The sequence below is a fragment of the Natator depressus genome, chromosome 5, assembly GCF_965152275.1.
Source record: "Natator depressus isolate rNatDep1 chromosome 5, rNatDep2.hap1, whole genome shotgun sequence".
Taxonomy (NCBI): domain Eukaryota; kingdom Metazoa; phylum Chordata; order Testudines; family Cheloniidae; genus Natator; species Natator depressus.
Window position 1 is genome coordinate 20,963,123 of NC_134238.1, and position 21,935 is coordinate 20,985,057.

The window sequence follows — 21,935 nt, forward strand, 5'->3', positions numbered from 1 at the left end:
CATGAGCCAAACCAAGCAAATACAGGGATAATGTCACTTAGTATTGAAACGTAGCAATATCTGGGATGGAGTATGGGATCTCTTTAATAGTGCATAGAGATAGTACACCAAAATTTTAAGATAGGAAGCTAGGAACATTATGATCAACCAGAAATGGAGAGGGAATTTTAGGTAGGCAGAGTGTAATTACCCAAACTGGAATTTGTCCAGTACACTAGAGCAAACATCTGTGGAAAACTTGTACGGGATTGTTAATGACCACAAGTAGTCACAGCCTCAATTTCATGTCACCTCTGAAAGTACAGTACAGTTTCTGTCGCAACTTTGATTTTTCCCCTCTTGATTTCTCCATGCAAGTACTGATCAAACCTCACCCTCCTTTGCGTCTAACTGCTGATGGGTCACAAACCAATGTGATATGGCTGCAGGTGATCAGGTTGGAGAACAAACCATATATTATTTGGGGGATTACTTACATCAATTAGAATCCTCCTAGGCCATTCACATCACATCTTTTATCCAAATTGTTTTATTTTCCTTATTTATTAAATGTCTTTAGTACTCTGGACACAGAACTGTTGTTGTGATGTCTGCAATATCTAGTAAATGAGTCAGATTGCCTCGTAATCTGATGAATGAGTTAATTGCCTAATGGCATTAAAACGCTCAGATAATAGTGTACCTTCCATGGTGTTGAGACTAAATCCCTTGAATTACTCTTAAGGTACATTGTCACTTAAATTTGTAAAATACTATCCTCACTGTATATTTTCAGAAATGGACAGTCTATTGCTTAATTTTAAAAATGGTTACAGAGAGCCAATAAAACGTACAACATTCTGACTTTAAATACGTTGGTACGTTTTTCATGTGTGCTGAACTGCCACAGTCTGGGTTGTGTTAGACTCCACAAGACATGGGGTGACCCAGTTGTTAAATCCTTTTGGGTATGAAACAACCGAGACTATTAGAAGTTACATGTAACACTTGACATCATTGGCATTCAATCTTATTCTGTTCTAACCTTTATAAAATGACCTTTCATGTTAGCACAGAGGAAAACTGATACTATATCAACATTATGGAAATGTGTAACTTATGTCCCCTTGATTCCAACTGTAGTTTTAAAGCACATTTTTATAATGGCCTTTAATGGTGTTTGTTTAATCAAGCACTTGCTGTAAATTGGGGCTAATGTTAATTAATGTTGAATGCTGGTTGCCTTGTATTTGATCATCAAAGCAATGAATCTAAACACTGTGTTCAATAACTATGGAATTACACTGTCACTGATTGCTTTGAACTGAAAGTCACTTTCACACTCATAAAGCAACTGTGCTGTATTTTTGCAGAAGCAGCTCAGTAAAAATATGACAGGTTTCAGAGTAGCAGCCGTGTTAGTCTGTATTCGCAAAAAGAAAAGGAGTACTTGTGGCACCTTAGAGACTAACCAATTTATCTGAGCCTAAGCTTTCGTGAGTCACAGCTCACTTCATCAGATGGTTTTTAAAAGCAGAAAAAAAGTCATTCTTTCACTTAGTGGCCTGTGGTAGAAACAGAACATATATTGCATCTTCATTGTTTTGTTAGTTTTAATTTTAGTGACTGTGCCCATTCTGTTGATGTTGCTGCAACACCACCTAAGAACCCTAATCATAGACCAGTAAACCCCCATCGTGTTGTACATAGCAAAAAGACGGTTTCTGCTCCAAGGAGCTGACCATCTAAATTGAAGCCAAGTGATAATAGATGGAAGTAACAGACAGACAAAGGAAGCATAAGTTAACAATGGGACTACTCTGTTCATCTTGGGGGGGGGGGGGGGACACATGGTAGAGGAGAGTTTTTATGAGGGGGTTTTGTAGGTAACATGGCAGAGGAGAGTTTTTATGGAGGGATTAGAAGGACAGGAAGATGGCGTTGTGACATTTTTACAAGGAAAGTTACTTAACTTTGTTTCTTTGTTTTGAATATAAACAAAAAGCAGTGAAAACATAGGGAAGTTTCTCCTTGTGGAGAGAATATAAGATGTTAACTTGATGTGAAGCACTTACATAGAACAGACTGTTTGTTTTGTGGGGATGAGGGGAAACATTTGGATGTCTTTACCTGTAACCCTTCTAAAATATGTCTTAAATAACTATGTGTATTTATCAGTTCTTGGGCATGCCTGGCATTTTAGTTTAATGCAGTGTTGATCATATAATATTATTACTATTTTCCAGTCAGCATGTGTCTGGAATGAATGTATGTGTGCTCTGCATCCTTCATTCAAATAACTCCAGCCTATGGATCTTAATAAGCATTAAGATGTCTTGGAATTTTTGAAATTACAGATTAGACTATTCTGATAATCTTGGTGTGCCAACTGTGTAGGAGATGATAGTGCAAATGTACTTATTTTTTAAATCGCTACAATGTTAAGCCAGGTCAGATGAATTTATATGCATTGCTTTACACGTTGTGGATCTTTTTAGCTTTCAGTGTATAAGTGGACATTTAGATCTATAGTACAGACCTCTACCACTGAAGGTAATTTAGTAAATAGTAGCAAATAGTAGACTATTATTTTGCCAAATTACCCCCTGCTCCAAAGCATGCAGGTGTTAATCTCAGTGAAACAGTTTTAAGAATTTTTTTTATTATGTGCAAAACAAGGCATTGTTCCCTAATCACATTCTTGGAAAGGGCTGAACCATTTTAGCTGAAACTTTCCCAAAAATTGAGCCTAAGGCAAACACCTGGCATGCAAAATTTCAGTTTGGATAGTTAAAGTTAGGCAAAGTGACAAGCAACCTTAACTGTAGGGGCACTACCAGCACTGCCTATAAGAAACATAATGTGTTGGCATTCATTTATTATGCTATATGCTCCTCTTTTCACGTTTGATTAATGTATATTCACAAAGACTTACTATTCCAGAGAGATTGCCAGACTATGGACAACAATAAGTAGATATTTAATATCATGTATTCTTCTGATAAAATCTTTAATAGGTTGGTCTTATGTTTTTTGTGATGGGTTGGGGGGGTTGTAATAGAAGTTTTTAGTTTAGTAACCAGTTGGTTTGCATAGCTATTAAGTTTTGCAGTGTTTTTTATAATTAGATATTAATATAATCTCTTTTATTCTATTTTTTTATTTTATTTCAGTTTCTAAATATTGTATCAAATTTTGCTTGACTTTGCTGTACAAGATGTAATTACATCAAATCTTATTGATAGTTCAGTGAAAAACTAAGGTAATTGACTGAAAATACCTGATTACAATGTTTTATCAGGGAGCAATGTGTTTAGTTGTAGTTAAGGTACAAGACTGAGTCCTAAAATGTTTAAGAACTCTGAAATATAACAGCCCACCGGTTCATATGTAATGCCAGTCAGCTTGCATAGCCAGAAGGAAGATCATTTATTTTTTCTGTGCTATTTGGCCTTCCTAAAATTTCCCAGCACCTTCAGCAGCCCATGCACCCCTTGAACAAGATCAGTTGCAGTAACAGGCTGCACTGTTCTATTTCAAGAAGTGACAAAAAGTTATTTCAAGAAGAGATGTTGGAGTGCTATTAAGAGAGCCAGAAATGATGCAGATGCACCTACTCTGGGAGCACTCTGTCATGTGGAATTTCACTGATCCTTTCGGTAGCACATCTTCCACACAGAGATATTCAGGAAGAAAAAAATTAAATTAAATTAATTTAAAATTTAATTAAATTAATTTAAAATTAAATTAAATTAAAATTTAAGAGTGTGCATGTGCACATTAGCTTTACATTATAATGGATGTGCATACTGGATGACTAATCTTTTATTTTCATATTATAATCTTTCATGAACCCTGTTACCAAGAAAGGATTTATTTAAAAATCACAAGTGCGTGGAAGAATTTTTACAATTCATCTGTACTGGCCCACAGCTTCAGAACATTGTATTCAAACATGTTCAAGAGTACACGAAACACACCTGTAGAAACATGTCCCTAAATTATTGGAAAGGGAAGCCGTTATTCACCTAAATATTACAGTTCTGTGACTGGATGGATATCTTCCCTGCCATCCAACCATCAGACAGGCAGCAGAACAAATGGAGTTTATTATTATTTTCTCCAAATATGAGGAGCCTTCCATAATTAAGAAACAGGACACAAATTAAAATGGGAAAAATAGGGAAATCTGCCTTAAAAAAGCAGAACTACAACAAAAGTGAATAGTATATAATATGGTCTGATCCAAGAGTCACAAACATAATTTGTAGATAAAAATAATCTTCCCTCTAAATCCATCAGTAAAATAATGCCATTTATAAAATGATGAAATGAATCCATCCTATTTTAAAAAAAGATACTATGTTTTAAAGAAAGTTAATCCAAAACAAACATTTTATTGATCTGACCCTGAAACATTCAACCTATAGTGCTTTTCAAAAGGCAAAGGAAAAAATACCTAGGTTAGCATTCTTGGGTCTCAACTAATTGGCCAAGGAAGCTGAGAAAGCATTGACAAAATAGTCCCTCTCTAATCTGATTCAGACTGGCACACTCCAGAGAATATCTCTCATATGCTTACTCCAATCCTTTCTGCTACAACAAAGGCTCTTAAGGTGGCATAGCTTTATTCCATGCAAGGAATTTGCTTTGAGTGCTGACTTTGTTGTCTGGATACAAACTAGGTTTTCAGACGACTTTTTAAGAACATGTGGTTTTACTGTGTGTCTTCGTAGCATCTATATATCCTCACCTGCTGAACACTCACTCCAAATTGTGACTAAAGTGCACTCACTTATGTGAAATAGAATTTTAAAGAATTAATGGCTAAATCAATGATTGCTAATGATGCTTCTTAGCATCACTGGGGCTTACTTCCTCTAACTGCCTACAACCTTTAACTGATGACAGCTGTCTTCTAAATATGATCTTTAATGACACCACAGATAAAATATGGGAGAACTCTGCTGCATAACAAAATTGTTTATATAAATTGTATATTCTACATATTAATGTCCTTTTTCTAAACTAATATCTAACTTACTGCATGAAGCTATGATCTCTGCTAGTAACCTCTGATATTAACATTAATGAATTGTAGTTGATGTCTCAGTTCTTATTGCTCTTCTAGAGCACACCAAAAATGAGGTTCAGGGTGCTTTTCAAGCGACTTTTTCAGACATCTTATTGTCATAGAAATTGGAGATGGGAAAAGACCTATTAGCTTAACTGCTTTATTCCCCCAAGTGGAAGAGAGTGCCAACAATTAATATTATTCCTGCAGAAAAGAAAAACCTTTTGTATAAGACGAATAATGATAAAACTCTAAAGAAACTTTAATAAAAGTATGTTTAATTTTATTAGTTTACAATATATGTGAGTCTTCAATAGAACACATACAACTGTCATTCAAAAGGGTAGTAAATTAACATGAAAATATTCAGCCTTTGTGTGACACATATGAGTAATTCCCTAGCTTTCTAAAAGTCGCTTCTGTTTTTTGGATGGGAAAACCCTTCCATTTGAATGAGTGAATGTTTGAAAGGACATACATAAATTTTAAAAAACCCTGTAGATTGTTCATTTGCTTTCTATGTTTTTCTAATCAGGTCTTCCTGATTTTTAATAACTCCGATACTACAGTGAGGAGCTTATAAATATATTTTTAAAAGGTGGTTTATGTATATTTATAATAGAGTGCCAATAATGCTGAACACTAAGAGTGATGTGGCCCCTCCTTACAATTTAAATGTTCTAGTTCTACACAGAAAGCAAAGTCAGGTGTAACTGATTCCCAAAATACATAATTCTGAAACTTCATTCTGTTGACTACTGTGGCCTCCCTTAAGTCTCAAATTATGTGCCCAAGCTTTGTTTCTTTGTAAAGTCCCTTTCCGTACAGAATCCATGCGAGGTGTAAGTTAGAGGAAAGCAATTTTGTGGTTTTGACATTTCCTGCCATTCTGTTTAGAAATACTGGATGGCATAAAGAAAAGTGTGAACCATTCTTCAGTTTCTTGTCTTTCCTAAGCTTCTGTTACCCTTGAAGTTGCTGCCTCAGATGAACACAGCGGATGAATGGCAGAGCATTTAACGTCTCCTTCTCTGTTTCTTCATGCGCAAAGCTGCAGAGACTATCCACCTGTTCACTCAGTGGATCTTTGGTCCTTCTCATCCTGAACTACAAATTTCCATGACTTTTAGAAGGTGGCTTAATACTTTAGCTTTGCAGTCACTGGTTTACTGTAAATTTCAAACTAGGATGTATGGGGTTTTTTTTGCTGTTGGAGCTTCAGTGACCTTTGAGTGTGCCTCATGCCCATTGTGGAGAAACTAGTACACATTCATAGTACGCTTCAGAGAATGTGTTCCCCTCTGCCATAGCAGCTACTCTTACTATGTTGTAACTGGGTTTTGGTGTTTGGGGAGAATAGTACTGCATTAACATCTCTGCTCCCACATTCCACTGTGATTTGCTGGGTGACTGGAAACATTTCTCCCTAATGCACAGCTGGAGCAGGTCTGCTGGCTCTTAGACTCTCTGCCAGTATAATATTTGCATGGATATTTCAGTCACTCAGTAGGACATCTAAGGCCTTTTCCGCACTTGGAATTCAGCAGTCAGTGGCCACTAACTGTCATAATTGCCATGGTGCAATCCTCTAGTGTAGATAAGGAAAGCAGCAATTTCCTCAAGTATAGACAAGACCTAAGACTCTGGCTATTGTGGGCATACACAAGGGGAACAAAGGGGTCTCCTAGTTCTTGCAACAGCACTGGGTTCCTACAAGACAGACCGGTAGGTGAACTGGATGGTTGGGTAGGTTTACATCTTTGAAACAGGTTAGATATATTTATATCCGATGTGAGAACAGAGAACTGGCTGCTACTTAATTCAAAGTGGTATCTCAGTAAAGGAAAATGAGACATTGTAGGAAATGGTGAGGTGTTTGTGTCTTAACCATTGTATACAGACATTTTTAATCATGATATTTTGCTAATTTATTTTTTTTTTAAATCCGATCCACTTACTAACACTAACTGCCATGAGCTTGCATGCCAATTTAACCATCATAATTTCTCTGTTCTGGGGAAAATAACATTATCATCCTGAAATATCTCTTCCAAAGTGGGCTTGTTCCTTTTCTGGTGATACAAGTTAAAATAGACAGAGGATGTCCTTGCCCTGTACTGTATGCTTTGGTGTTGTAGCCATGTTGGTCCCAGGATATTAGAGAGCCAAGATGCTTGTCATTGGACCAACTTTTTTTGGTGAGAGAGGCAAGCTTTTGGGCTTACACAGAGATCTTCTTCAGGTCTGTACTGTCACATGAGAGGCAGAGGTTATGTTTCTCATTGTCTGTTCCTTAGAACTACAAAGGGCTGTATGTTGTGTAGGCAACATGCTCAGATCATGGTGGTGGGGGAGGGGTGGTGGAGGACAAAGTATGGGGTGGTGGAAGAGCCCCTTCTTGGTGACAATGTTGACCCCTGAAGGGAACTACACTGACACATGCTGTCAGGCCATGTATTACGGGGTGTAACTATGGGAAACACTGAGGTTTGGAGCATTGAGAGGAACACAGAGATACAAATGAAAGCGTTCCAGCAGCCAATACTCATGCTTATAGTTGCTTCTTTGCAGAGCAGATTGGCTGGTATTTTCCCTGATTCTGTTCCTCTCCAATGGGGATATTTTAAAATATCTCTTGCATCTGGCAGATAATCATTTGGTACAGATGATAGACATTATACACTCAGATAAAACAGTTTAATTCCATAGCTGAACTGCTCTGGAGTGTGCCAGTCCCATTTAGTAACCCAAAACGCAGCCTCATTACACAAGCAGAACTGTGGCTTGGGATTTTCAACACCTCCCACCCAAGACCAATGTAAAGCATGAAGACTCACCTCCCGCCCCCTCACCATATGCTGCTGCTATCTCATTTGGCCCACACTAAGGACATATTACAGATAGAACAGAACAAATGCCAGAGAACAATGACATTTATTCAGGGATTGGCCCCTCCAAAGGGTAACACATGTTGGTTGTCTTACTGCCAAGGCTCTGTCTCTTGATGGCCCTTCTCAGCTGTGAACGTGTACGTTGGCTGACTCAGAGGTTTCTCACACAGAACAAACACTGCAGTTCAAAACAAGACACTTACAAAATCAGTGTTGCCACTGCACATCCTGTTGTTGACTATCTGAAATGGCACAGGCTGCTAGCTTTAAATTCATTGGGGGCGAGTGCACTATTTTGTTCTTTACAGTTCCATCAATTATCCCGCTAATGTTATTGCTGCTTTAGTTTTAAAAGATTTTGAAGCGCAATAATGTGCTGAGGGTAACTACTCTGACACCTAAGCTGGACTCAAAAGATTTCCCATGAACCTGGTACAGTAAGGTTTCTTTTTTGCGGGCAGCTGCAATTATCCTTCAATGAACTAGATCTACCTTTTCGCTGCTACTTGTGTATATTTAGAGAAACAACTATGCTTAACATCATGCAGGATACACCGGCCCACTCAAAACCACAGTAATTTGAAAACTGTGACCTAAGGCAGTCAGATGAATAGAATAATTTCTGAGATATCGCTCTTAGCCAGACAGAGAAGCATGACTGCAGACAACTGACAGACTCTATTATGTCATTCTGAGCATTGGTCATTTGGTGAAGAAAATGGTCTTGATTGATAACTTCCAAGCTATTCATTATGCTGAAGTTGTCTGGGGTTGGTTGGAAATGCAAATTTTAGTGGAAAAACTAATAATATTGTTGTAGACAGCTGAAGTGTCCTTACTTCTCAGCTGTCATCCTGCCTGTGTCCATGCTGCCAAACTATAAATTAAGTCTCCAGGTTGGGCATGCTTCCTCATTGCTGGGTAAATTCCAGTCCCTACTTTCTCCATCTTGCAGGCAGAGGATTGTTAACCCAGTGTTGTGTTGCCAATATCAGCGCCGTGGTAACACCTCAGAAGAAACAGAGCGGAGGGGCAAGCACCAGGAATGAAGACAGCCTGAGGGCTTGATCCTCAGCTGATATATATTGGTATTGCTCCACTACTTCATTGGAGCTATGATTGCTTACATCACCTGAGGATCTAGCCCTCAAGGTGGAAGGAACTGGGAACAATAGAAAGGAGGGAAGAGTAAATGAACAAAGTGTGGAGATAATGGTGTCCAATATTGTATCCACATTGGAGGCCTGAGAGGTCAAGTGGTATGTATAACAACTGATAAAGATGTTTGGCCACAAGTTTAAGTTGTTTATTTGATAATGCTTTGATCATTGTGATATTGAATAGAGAATCATAATGATAAGTTTTGTGTGTCCAAACCTCTATGGGTCTTGTGTAAACAAGAAGGTAATCACACCAGCCAGCAGTCCAAGTATGTAAGCCAGTGTGGGGACTATGTCTAAGATCTAGAGTTAAGTATCTTGAGTGCAAAGAAGTCATCCTAACTGTTAAGTCTGAGTCTAACTATAGCCCTTCGTAACATAATGGAATAAATGTTAGAAAGATTTTGTCAGTGCCACGAGGATAAACAGCAATACAAGCAATAGACAGCATAGATCTGTAAACCACAAATCACACCAGATTTTCTTGATACCCTTTTTTATTCAATACAAAATATTAGTGGATTAAATGCATTTTAATTTAGTAAAGGATTTATTATTGGAGTTGTAAAATTTATTCTTTTGACTCTAATATGAATGTCATGTGCAAGCAAAATTGTTTGGAGGACCATAAATGAAGAATAAAATCTGTTAAATTGTGCCTGTAAAGGTCCTGTAAACTTCACTGTTAAGACTGGGTTACTTAATATCTTCAAAGAGAGGTTAAAATATGGACAAGAAAAAAAATGTGATTCAACTTAGAAAAATGCGGGCTTGTGTATCTGGTAGAAAATCAAAAATGTAGATTTTCAATTGCAGGGAGATACCTGGTGGAAAGCAGAAAAGCCATAGGAGAAATACTGTGGACTGTAAAAAAAATTTCTGCCTTACGGCATTCCGTGTGGTTTATGGGCTACGTATGCAGAAGCATCAAGCCACAAGGCTAGGAATTTATCATCACACCTTGATTGTGTTAATTTCTTAGCACATCTAAGAAATGTCAGGAAAATGTGGATAAAATGGAGAGAAATTTTAAAAAATATGAAACAAAGATAATTAAGAAGCTGGAAGATGAGTAATACTTGAGAAATAGTTACGATTTTCTACACACTCAACATACCTAACACACAACCAAGGCAATGAGAAAAAGACCCTCTAATCTTCCATGCACAGCCACACGTCCCCACTACCACAGTTACTGTATATCATGACCTTAATTCTACTCCTCTATCATCCATTCCACGTAAACCCTATTTATCAACCTGCCCCCTCCTCACACAATTAGTTCTGGATGTTTTGGTGTTGTCGTTTGGTAAAGAGCATGACGAAAGGCTGGCATCCACGAGGAGAGGATAAGTATTAACACCCCCTGCCCCCATACCTTAAGTAATCGCTGAAGTTGAGTGCAGTACTCTTGAGTGAAGGAGTATCTATGTGAAACTTACAATTGAGAGGCTAAAATAAATGTTTTACTTACAGTACAGTAGCTAAAAATTCACACGTAATTTTTAGTAATGAACCAGGCAGATTATTTGTTGGGCATTCTTAGTTGATGTGCAATGGGGAATGTGCTTAACTTAAGTACAATCCATATGAGAACAAGTATTTTTACTTGTGTAGCAGCATTTGTGTTCACTGAAAGAGTTGAGTTGTTTACACTGTCGAAGGCTATTGTGTCTGTAGTTTCATTACAGCACAGTTTTACTTCCTCTTTCTCTCACAGTGGCCTTTTTGGAGGAAAAAACCCTCTGTTCTCATTTCAGTGTAGCAAACATACCTGCTTGTGGGTTTACAGAGATGATTTTAAATAACTAAAAGGGATGTGATATAAACAATGGGATTTTTTTCTCCACTGACATTTATAGGATTATAGTTCAGTGGGTTTTAAGAAAGTAACACAAATATTTTGATCCTAAATTAAGATTTAAATTAACTATTTTACAGGCATAAGCGTGAGGTCTTTATACAGCTTGTAATTCAGAAATGCCTTGCATCAACTACAAACAGGTCGTCTTATCTTCAACAGCCATGGAATCCACTTCTTACCCACCATTTGCTACACAATTGTACTCTCTAATGTGAACTTTCTTATTTTTTTTAAAAAAGTCTGTGTTACGTGGTTGTGAAGATAGCCTTGAAAATATGAACAAAATGTAAATCAAGACAGTGATGTCTGCCTAAATCTACAGATAGCTTGAAGCAACAGCAGTGCGTGGTAGGGATAACGTCATGACGTTTAAAAAAACTAGACATTTGAGCTATTAAAATGTTACCGATTAAACGTTAGGCTCCGTGGCCTCCCCACGCACCCAGGATCCCGGCTCCATGCCCGGGGCTCAGCAGCTGCCCCCACGCCAGAGACTCTGCTCGCTACCGCCCCCCCGCCCCACGCGTCCTGGCTGCCCCCTCGCACGCCTGGGGCTCTGTTGCTGCTTTGTGCAGAGCCCTGGGCGCAAGGCCAGCAGCCAGGACCCGTGGTGCGAGGTGGGGGGGCAGCTGGGATGGGGGGAGGCCGGCAGCCGGGATCCCGGGGGGGCAGGGCAGCAGAGAAGTCCTGCAGCTGGAGTTTAAATGTTAAGGAATAGCTTACCGATAAGACTGATGCTTATCAGTTAATCGGTTAACATTTTACATCCCTAGTGAGTGGTGTGATCTGTCCCTTGCATCGCAATAGGTGATTTACTCTGCAACACCTTAAATATCAACATTAACTATTTCATTTCTGATTATTTTTGTTCCCCGCTACTGTGTTTATCCCACAATCACAAACTGTCTCCAGTCATCTCCCAGCCACCAAAATTGCTACTCCTCGCAACGTTACTTATCTGATGCAATGGAAACTGGAAATGTGGGGATAGCTTAGAATATATTGAATTGAATGTGGAATAAATAACTTAAAGGCTGTTGTACTGATCAAATTGTGTATTTTCAAAATTAATTGATTAAAAACCTCAATCTTTAATGATGCTGCTACAGAATCCAGGGACCTTACTGCAGATTCAGTCCAGCCTCCATTGGAATACATGGACCTTGTCCACTGCAAGCTATGAGTTAATGCAGGGAATTCATTTTACAAAAGCTGTAAATGGTATAAAACTACTAACTGGAGGTTAATTTTCCATATTTAGGAAGTTTATTAGACTTTTGGCATATGTATAAGGAACAGTGTAACAGGAAAGAAAGGTGTGTTTGAAATCTCTCTCAATATTCTCCTGTAGCTTCCATTTTTATTAATGGGAGTTGCACATGTGTATTGATGAGAGAATAGGAATTACATAATTTTATAGAACCATGCAGCTCAATGTGCATGGTCTGTTTTTAGTATTCCAGCTGATGTTATAGGTGATAATTGAGGAGGAAATTGACAATATCCTTCTTGGATCAAAATACCCACAAGAAGATAGAGTACTTGGGTGAGACAGAGGCTAAGTTGAGGGATGTGTGTTAATTCACCCAGTTGAAATAGAAGTTACATGCTAATAGCTCTCTTCAAAAATATGCTCTTCAAACTTAAAATGCCTGCAGTTTTGAGATAAGTAAGCTGCATTGCAAGAGGATCTTTGGAACCTAAGTTTAGGGCTTGAATCTATAGTAGCAAAAGCACTGTATACTGAGAAGTGCCAATAGTTGTAAGCCACAAAGCTGGAACGATAAAACAAGAAACTCCAGGATAGCAGGGGAGGGGGAGCGTGGGATCTAGTATCCAGGTCAAAGTTTGAAGACATATTGGTGCTCTCTGAAATTACTCACCATACCAAAACATAAAAATAAAAATGCTAACCCCACGCTAGCAGGTGAAACTCCACTGACCTTCCTGCCCTCTCACCCCCTTCATTCTTTTCTCAGTCAGGAAGCTTTGCCCTTCTGTGAAATTCTAAGGCTCTTAATTCAGAATGGAACTTAGTACTTGGACTTTGCTCTCCCTGGAAACTACAGTTGATAGCATTTCTTCATAATTTACAGTGGATAGCATTTCTTAATTTACCACCTTGAAAACTCTAACAACACAGCACGTTCAATGGCTGGTCTGGATGTTAAGGCACAACCTTTGAACAGGAGTGTCTTCATGCAAACTACTTGGTCAAAATAAAAACAAACCCTCATTGGCGAGACTTGTTAGTGATCAGAGGCCACTGAAAACCACAGTGCTTGACAATGTGAGAAATCTTGAAGTCCTAACAGTCAGCATCCTTTTCTTAGATGATTTATTATGGTAGCACCTAAGAGCACTAATCATGGAGCAGGATCCCATTTTGCTATGCGCTGTACAAACACAACAAAAGCAGTCCCTTCCCAAAAGAGTTTACAATTTAAGAGCTACCCAAAGTGCTAAATCTTAATAAACACAAAGGATAATACTGCTTATATGGGGGGTTGTATGTTCAAAGTATTGCATACACATTCATCCTCAGAACATCTCAGTGTGAGAGAGAAGTAAATAGTAGTATTTCAATTTAGATATGGGGAAACTGAAGGACAAAGAGGAAATGATATGCCTAAACTTGCACTGCAGCTCGGTGATAGAGATAGAACTCAGGACTTACTCATTGTTTTGACCACAGTACCTGTATGGTGCACCTAGAAGGGGAATGCTGGTCTTGCGATTAAGGCACAGAGCTTGGAGTTGGGTAATCTCTTTTCTATCCCTGACACTCTTTGCAAGAAATTCAACCTGCCTCTGTTTCCCTTGGTAAAATAGGTGTAATACTTATGTACTCCTGAGTGTTAAGAGGCTCAGTTCATTAATATTTGATATTCTTTTGATGGAATGCACAACAGAAATGCTTTCAACTAGGTTAATGTGATTTGATCTGCTATGTGATGCATACATTGCAGTAGTGCAACTTCAAAGAACTGTTTGAGCTTGCTCTGTTAAATAGAACGGGCTCTAAAGTGAATGTTTCTAACAAGTGCATTGAAGCATCTGAAGATCAATTTAATTTAGATTAAGTTTCTCGAACACTGTAAATGGATAGTTTAAAATGAGTGAAAGGTTTATTCTGTTCACATCACACTGGAAAAAAATAATTAGTAGTGCTTCACATCCGTGGAACTCAAAACGACTTACGAAAGCAGTGGGAAACAGCTGAAGAAATGCTAATAATTTGTCCAAAGTTACTCAAGTCAGTAGCAGAGCTAGAAATAAAATCCAAGTCTCCTGATTTAGTTGTCCTGTGTCCTACCCACCGAACCAGACTGTCTTGCCACTGAATCACACTGCCTTTTAATATATATTAGGGTTATCCTAGCTTATTAAAATTGCACATTCACTCAGATAGTCTGTTTATATGACTTCATTGGTTGTGGCAGGACTGCCATGTTTTGAAACCTTGCTCTGTTAAATCAGCACATCTAATAGTCACTTGTAGAGCACCTGTTTAGGCCAGTTGGCTTTATCCAGTTCTTGTTTTATACTTGACAAACTATTGACATTCTAGCTTAACTTGATTTTTCCAATTTATTTTTATAATCATCTTTACTTTCACTATGCAAGCGTTGTCCTTGACGTGCACAATGTAAACAAAAATGGGGAGCTTTATGGTTTTAATTTTTAGCTGTTGTTTAATTGTTCTGTCATCATCTTTGTTAGAAATTACAGGAACAGGAATATTTAAACTCTGTCCAGTAAGCGTGGAGGTTCATAACTACATGTAAGATGCCAAAAAAGCCAGGGATAACTTTGTTATGGGCTTTTTTAAAGGTACAGCTACTAGGGTAGTAGCAGGTTTCAAAAATCTGAATTTAGAGATGGCATTTTGTAAACAGTACAGTAATAAAGCTAAATGCATGTATTCCGGAGGATGAGCTGGCTCTGGGGAATGGTAATAGGACACTAAAATCTCTCTCATCCAGGTCATCAATTCAGTTTTCTATCTGTCAAAGAAGTGAGAGTACCACGGTTGTTTAGCTTATTTCGTAACCTAATTCTCCATGTTATCCAGTCAGTCATGAAATACTTTATTTTCTGCTGACACACTGTATTTTTTATGTGAAGATATATTTTGTTCTTTACTTTCTCTGTTCTGAATGCACAGTAGCTCTCTAATACTAGAAACATGAAATCATGATAGTGGGCAAATGGGAGGATTTGAGGATGCACTAACTATCTTAAAATTAAAAAAAGAAATGTAGGAAATTCAGCATTGTTTTTCTTACGCTTATTGTAATGTTGTTTTTTTGAGATCAGTTGTCCTTGTTTTGCATTTTTAATAGTAGTATAACACTAAAATGAATTGCATTCATATTGCAGGGCGCTACCACTGACATTATAATTATTATGAATGCAAGTTGATGGGACAACTTCTACTGGAAAACATCTTCCTCTCTGTTGGTGCTATACGAAGCATATAGGTGCTTAGTACTTGTTAAACTATCAGTTGCAAGTGTTCCACAGTAAAGGAATCCAAACAGCTCCACTGACAATGTAGTGAAGTTTCTGTCCTGGAAGGAGATGGTTGCTATTGAATCATAGCTTTTTATTTATTGTATGTCATCATTATGCCAATGAAAACATTGAGATGCTTGTTTTTTCAGCTATCTTTGTAATAAATGCTTTACAGCACAATTAGAAAGATGTGGTCCCTGCCCCCAAAGGGTTTACAATTTTATTTTAGATGTAACCTATCAATCAAGGCAGTGGAGTGAAAGGTTGACAATGATTTTAAGACATGTATATTTTTGAAGACTCAAAAGTATTGTTTTGGTTTTGTTTGTAATAGTGGAGAGGTATGTGAATAAAGAATTCAGTACTTCAAACACTGGGGTAAAAGTATTCTTTCAAGCATTCCATACAAAGACTATAAAAATATACATTACCTTGTTCCATTGTTCATTCAGTACATCAGCTGCATAGACTTGCAAGATTCTTGCTGGACCTGCAAGGCATCCACAATAAATAATTCAATCCAAGTAGAGGGAAAACCTGCCCTGAAAGAGGGCTCAACCAGAATATAAATCCAGAACCCCTTTTATTCTGTGTGTTATATTCAGCAATGAGACTGTGTCTCTGCCTAGAGATCAGGATGAACTGAAAAGTAAATTCAAAGCCTGAGGCTGCAGGCACCATAAATAAAATGATTCCATAGGGCTTTTGTCTCTGTTGCAGAGCAGTGCTGTTTTCACAAGAACCACTAATTGCAGCTTAGTTATCTTAGTAAGGGCAGACTTTACCTCTTTACCATATCTGTTTAGAAACTAATATAGTGAAAGCAGTACAAGCCCTTTGTCTTTTTATGTGCAAGAGAAATAAGCTGTGCTGATATTAATACCTTTATACTGGTGATGCTGCATCCATGTGCTTTAACTATATCTGTTTCTAAACTGATGTAGTTAGAGGTACAAAAACTGTGCATAAATCAACTATAACACGCAGTGTGGGTCATCAGAAGGGGGATTGAAAGCTTAATCAAAAGGCTCCAGGTAGGATGAATCACTGCATCTCATAAGATAAATACTTCACAGTCATCGAGAACACCCTGGTACTTGTTCTTAAAAAATATATACAGTGATATTTTAATTTTCTTTTGGTAGAACATTAATAAGCAAGCTCTTAATATGGAAGTCAGTTGTTTAAATTTCATCCACATCTACTCGGATTGATTGATTTGGCTGACTTAGTTGGAGAGGAGCAGCACTTTGTATGTGGCTCTTTAGTGTAAAAGAGAGGCTATGAAATTTTGAAGTAAACATAACTTGGTATTAACTTAATTTTAGCTTTTAAATGCCCAAGCAGTCTGCAGTATGCACAATGCCAGGAGTCCCAGTGGAATACATGAGAAAGTACTTGTAAGAGTTTTTGATATGTTGCATTGACAGCAGGTTATTAGAGGAAACATTAGTTAAAACTTATTAGTAGTGCAGGTGCATACAGTGGTCTAGGAGAACAGTGGCCTTTTGGAGGGACATAGTAGAAATATAATAAATATTTTGCTGAAGTCCAGGAACCATGTCTGCCAAGTAGGGATGGTTGGCATGTGTGGGGGTAGAATCTAGGCTTAGTAAAATATTAGTACAGAGTTGTCTCTGGCTCCATTGTGACCTTCCTGTTTGCCATTTCCCCGCTTCCTGTTGGTTTAGAAATGAACTAATAAACATTTTTTTCCTTTCTGTTTTATTAACAGACTAGAGACGACTTCCTGGGTCAAGTGGACGTGCCACTTAATCATCTACCGGTAAGAGATGTTTATATGCTCATATGTAGTGGATCTCAAATTGAATACGAGCCAACAATGTGGTGCAGTTGTGAAAAAGGCTAATATCATTCTGGGGTGTATTTACAGGAGTGTCGTGTGTGAGACATGGGTGGTAATCATTCCATTCTACATGGCATTGGTGAGGCCTCACGTGGAGTACTGTTTCGGATGCCACGTTTTAAGAAAGTTCTGGACAAATTAGAGTCCGGGGAGAGCCAGGCTTAGAAAACCTGATCTATAAGAAAAGGTTAAATATACCAGGCATGTTTAGTCTTGAGAAAAGAAGACTGAGGTGGAGGGAGCTGATAAATCTTCAAATATGTTAAGGGCTGTTGTGATCAATTGTTCGCTATGTCCACTGGAGGTAGGACAAGAAGCAGTGGGCTTAATCTGCAGCCAGGGAAATTTAAGTTAGATACTAGGAAAAAGCTTTCTAAGTATAAGCCTGGGAGGATGGACGAGATAAACTTTTGATGTCCCTTCCAGCGCTACATTTCTATGATTCTGTATTCTGCCTTGTCAGTGCCTTGTGTGAGAAACTTTTACATAAATGCTTTACAGACTTTTCTCTCTGTTGAAGGTGTAATGCCGTCTCTGTACAGCTGCCATTGCTGCAGCAGCAACATTAGTAGCTATCAGGAGAGTGTGAGGCACAGCAAACTAAGGAAAAGTTCAGTGGCCCCACAAGTCACAGCAGCTGGGAGAAGTTTTCCTCCCTGGGAGTGCTGGGCCTTGAGACAGGATAGCTAGAGACTCGGCAGGCTGTCCTCCATTTCTGTTGCTTCTTTCTTAGATCTACCCTGACGATTCTGTGTCAAATGGTGACTGAAATGCTGGCCCACAGTCTGGTAATTTCTCACTTAACTACTGTAATGTCCTTATAATCATCCTCTGGCCTCTTTTCACACTGCCACCCCCTCTGTTGGGAACAATTTTCCTTCCTGTGAGCCAAGCAAACTCAGTCTCCTCCAAACCTTTCCTTAAAAATCACTGTTTTTACTTTGCTTTCCATTGCTGACCTACCCCAACTCCACCGCTCGTAGGCTTGTGTTTAATCCTATAATTGTGGGCGTTGTCTGTCTAAGATCATACACCATGTGGGGCCTGGAAACTGCCTAGCATGTTTTGAGCACTACTTCAGTGCTAGTAAGAGCAGTAGCCATAAGGACATAAGAATGGCCATACTGGGTCAGACCAAAGGTCCATCCAGCCCAGTATCCTGTCTGCCAACAGGGGCCAATGCCAGGTGCCCCAGAGGGAGTGAACCTAACAGGTAATGATCTAGTGATGTCTCTCCTGCCATCCATCTCCACCCTCTGACAAACAGAGGCTAGGGACACCATTCCTTACCCATCCTGGCTAACAGCCATTAATGGACTTAACCTCCATGAATTTATCCAGTTCTCTTTTAAACCCTGTAATAGTCCTAGCCTTCACAACCTCCTCAGGCAAGGAGTTCCACAGGTTTACTGTGCCCTGAGTGAAGAAGAACTTCCTTTTATTTGTTTTAAACCTGCTACCCATTAATTTCATTTGGTGGCCACTAGTTCTTATATTATGGGAACAAGTAAATAACTTTTCCTTATTCACAAAAAGAAAAGGAGGACTTGTGGCACCTTAGATACTAACAAATTTATTAATAAAGAAAGGGGTAAACAGTGAGGTGGCAAAGTTTGCAGGTGATACTAAACTGCTCAAGATAGTTAAGACCAAAGCAGACTGTGAAGAACTTCAAAAAGATCTCACAAAACTAAGTGATTGGGCAACAAAATGGCAAATGAAATTTAATGTGATAAATGTAAAGTAATGCATATTGGAAAAAATAACCCCAACTATACATACAATATGATGGGGGCTAATTTAGCTACAACTAATTGGGAGAAAGATCTTGGTGTCATCATGGATAGTTCTCTGAAGACGTCCACACAGTGTGCAGCGGCAGTCAAAAAAAGCAAACGGGATGTTAGGAATCATTAAAAAAGGGATAGAGAATAAGACGGAGAATATCTTATTGCCCTTATATAAACCCATGGTACGCCCACATCTTGAATAATGCGTACAGTATTAATATATTTGTTAGTCTCTAAGGTGCCACAAGACCTTCTTTTCTTTTTGCGGATACAGACTAACACGGCTGCTACTCTGAAACCTTTCCTTATTCACTTTCTCCACACCACTCATGATTTTATATACCTCTGTCATATCCCCCCTTAGTCTCCTCTTTTCGAAGCTGAAAAGTCCTAGCCTCTTCTCCTCATATGGGACCCGTTTCAAACCCCTAATCATTTTAGTTGCCCTTTTCTGAACGTTTTCTAATTCCAGTATATCTTTTTTGAGATGAGGGGACCACATCTGTACGCAGGCTATAAAAGGCATCTTTTAAAAAGTGGAAGTCAAATCTTAGTGAGGTAACTAGAAGTTCTTCACAGTCTGCTTTGGTCTTAACTATCTTGAGCAGTTTAGTATCATCTGCAGACTTTTCCACCTCACTGTTTACCCCTTTCTCCAGATCATTTATGAATAAGTTGAATAGGAGTGGTCTTAGGACTGACCCTTGGGGAACACCACTAGTTACCCCTCTCCATTCTGAAAATTTACCATTTATTCCTACCCTTTGTTTCCTGTCTTTTAACCAGTTCTCAATCCATGAAAGGAACTTCCCTCTTATCCCATGACAACTTAATTTACGTAAGCGCCTTTGGTGAGGGACCTTGTCAAAGGCTTTCTGGAAATCTAAGTACGCTGTGTCCACTGGATCCCCCTTGTCCACATGTTTGTTGACCCCCTCAGAGAACTCTAACAGATTAGTAAGACATGATCTCCCTTTACAGAAACCATGTTGACTTTTGCACAACAATTTATGCTCTTCTATTTGTCTGACAATTTTATTCTTTACTATTGTTTCAACTAATATGCCTGGTGCTGACGTTAGACTTACCAGTCTGTAATTGCCAGGATCACCTCTAGAGCCCTTCTTAAATATTGGCATTACTTTAGCTATTTTACAGTCATTGGGTACAGTAGCTGTTTAAAGGACAGGTTACAAGCCATAGTTAATAGTTCCGCAATTTCACATTCGAGTTCTTTCAGAACTCTTGGGTGAATGCCATCTGGTCCCAGTGACTTGTTACTGTTAAGTTTCTCAATTAATTCCAAAACCTCCTCTAGTGAATCTCCCTAACATCCTCAGCCATGAAGACTGAAGCAAAGAATTCATTTAGTTTCTCTGCGATGACTTTATCATCTTTAAGTGCTCCTTTTGTATCTCGATCGTCCAGGGGCCCCACTGGTTTTTAGCAGGCTTCCTGCTTCTGATGTACTTAAAAAACATTTTGTTATTACCTTCTGAGTTTTTGGCTAGCTGTTCTTCAGACTCCTTTTTGGCTTTTCTTATTACATTTTCACATTTAATTTGGCAGTGTTTATGCTCCTTTCTAGTTACCTCACTAGGATTTGACTTCCACTTTTTAAAAGATGCCTTTCGTAGCCTGCGGTATGAGAACAGGGCTATGTTAAGGGGGGTTAAAATGGATCCAGTGCAACTGGGCCTATAAAGGGATCCCCCCTCCCCTTTTTTTTTTAACTTCACTCTTTTCTTCCATTGCGTGGCCCCAGGCTTCTCCATTTCATACCCCAAATGGTGTATTCAGGGGCTACATTTAATGCTTTGCAGATGTCACTGATATCTACACCAAAATAAGGGAGGGTCTTTCTGGAGATGGGGTTGCAGTGAGATTTACTGGTGTTGGGGCAGCGGGAATTGGACACGCTGTGAAATTCAGTAGGATTCTCAGATATGGGAAGATCTGTCTGTGGATAGGGAGCTGGGGATGCAGTGAAATTCACTAGGATTGGAAGCTTTGAGATTTGGGGTGGGTTCTTTGGGGACACAGGGCTGGTGGTGCAGTCAGATTCAGAGGGCTTGGCATTGGTGTGGCTGGGGGTGCAGTGGGATTTGATGGGGTCTGGAGTCTCTCTGGGGATGGGGGTACAGTGACAGGCGGAAGGTGAGGAAGGGGTCTCAGTCCTTGGGTCTATGCTGGGGCTTCTGTTTCTGCCCTCCCATTCCTGCTCCTCCCTGCCCCACTCCATTCTCTCTCTTCTGGGCTCAGCTCAGAGCCTGTCCCTATAAGATGCTGGGTGGCCAGTGTGGGACGATCCATGCCCCCTCTGGCATCTCCTGGCCCCTCCACAATTTCTAGGCTGCACCATTCCCACCCAGAACTGCTACCTCTGCTCCACTTCCCCATGGATGCAGGTATTGCCTACTCCCTGTTTACTGATGGGTGGGCCAATGAGTGGGCAGTACCTGTCCATGGCAGGGTGGTGCGGAGTCAGGGTAGCTGTATGAGGCAGTAGGTCTGTGCAGGCCTCAGTGACCCTTCTTGAGGTTCAGAAAATGTTGGGGGGTCTTCTACACCCAACCCCACTTCAAGCACAGGTTATAGCTCCTAGTTTCACAGATATTCACTAGATCTTTCACCAGCTACCGTAGTCAGTCCAAACCTAGCAATTAATTTGTGAAGAGCTTGATGGGTGAATTCTTATGGTCAGCTGTGATTTCCAACATGAATATCTGCAAACACAAGAGTGGTGCTCGCAAGCTGCAGCAGGCCCGTGAAAAAGATCAGAAAAGTTTGAA

The 21,935-nt window shown here is 39.2% G+C and overlaps 1 protein-coding gene and 1 long non-coding RNA gene across 6 annotated transcripts in view; one reads left to right on the top strand and one right to left on the bottom strand.

The window, feature by feature from the left end:
* NEDD4L (NEDD4 like E3 ubiquitin protein ligase) overlaps positions 1 to 21,935 on the top strand; it is a 351,255-nt gene that overhangs the window by 230,103 nt on the left and 99,217 nt on the right. For all 5 annotated transcript variants that reach the window (XM_074952404.1, XM_074952405.1, XM_074952406.1 and 2 more), the window contains one exon: positions 17,222 to 17,272. In XM_074952404.1, the coding sequence (XP_074808505.1) occupies positions 17,222 to 17,272 (51 nt within the window). The remainder of the gene's footprint in view (positions 1 to 17,221; positions 17,273 to 21,935) is intronic.
* Positions 1 to 21,935, bottom strand: part of LOC141987235 (uncharacterized) — a 47,098-nt gene that overhangs the window by 8,050 nt on the left and 17,113 nt on the right. Inside the window, exon 2 of the long non-coding RNA XR_012639475.1 lies at positions 15,918 to 15,976. This is a non-coding gene — a long non-coding RNA (uncharacterized LOC141987235). The remainder of the gene's footprint in view (positions 1 to 15,917; positions 15,977 to 21,935) is intronic.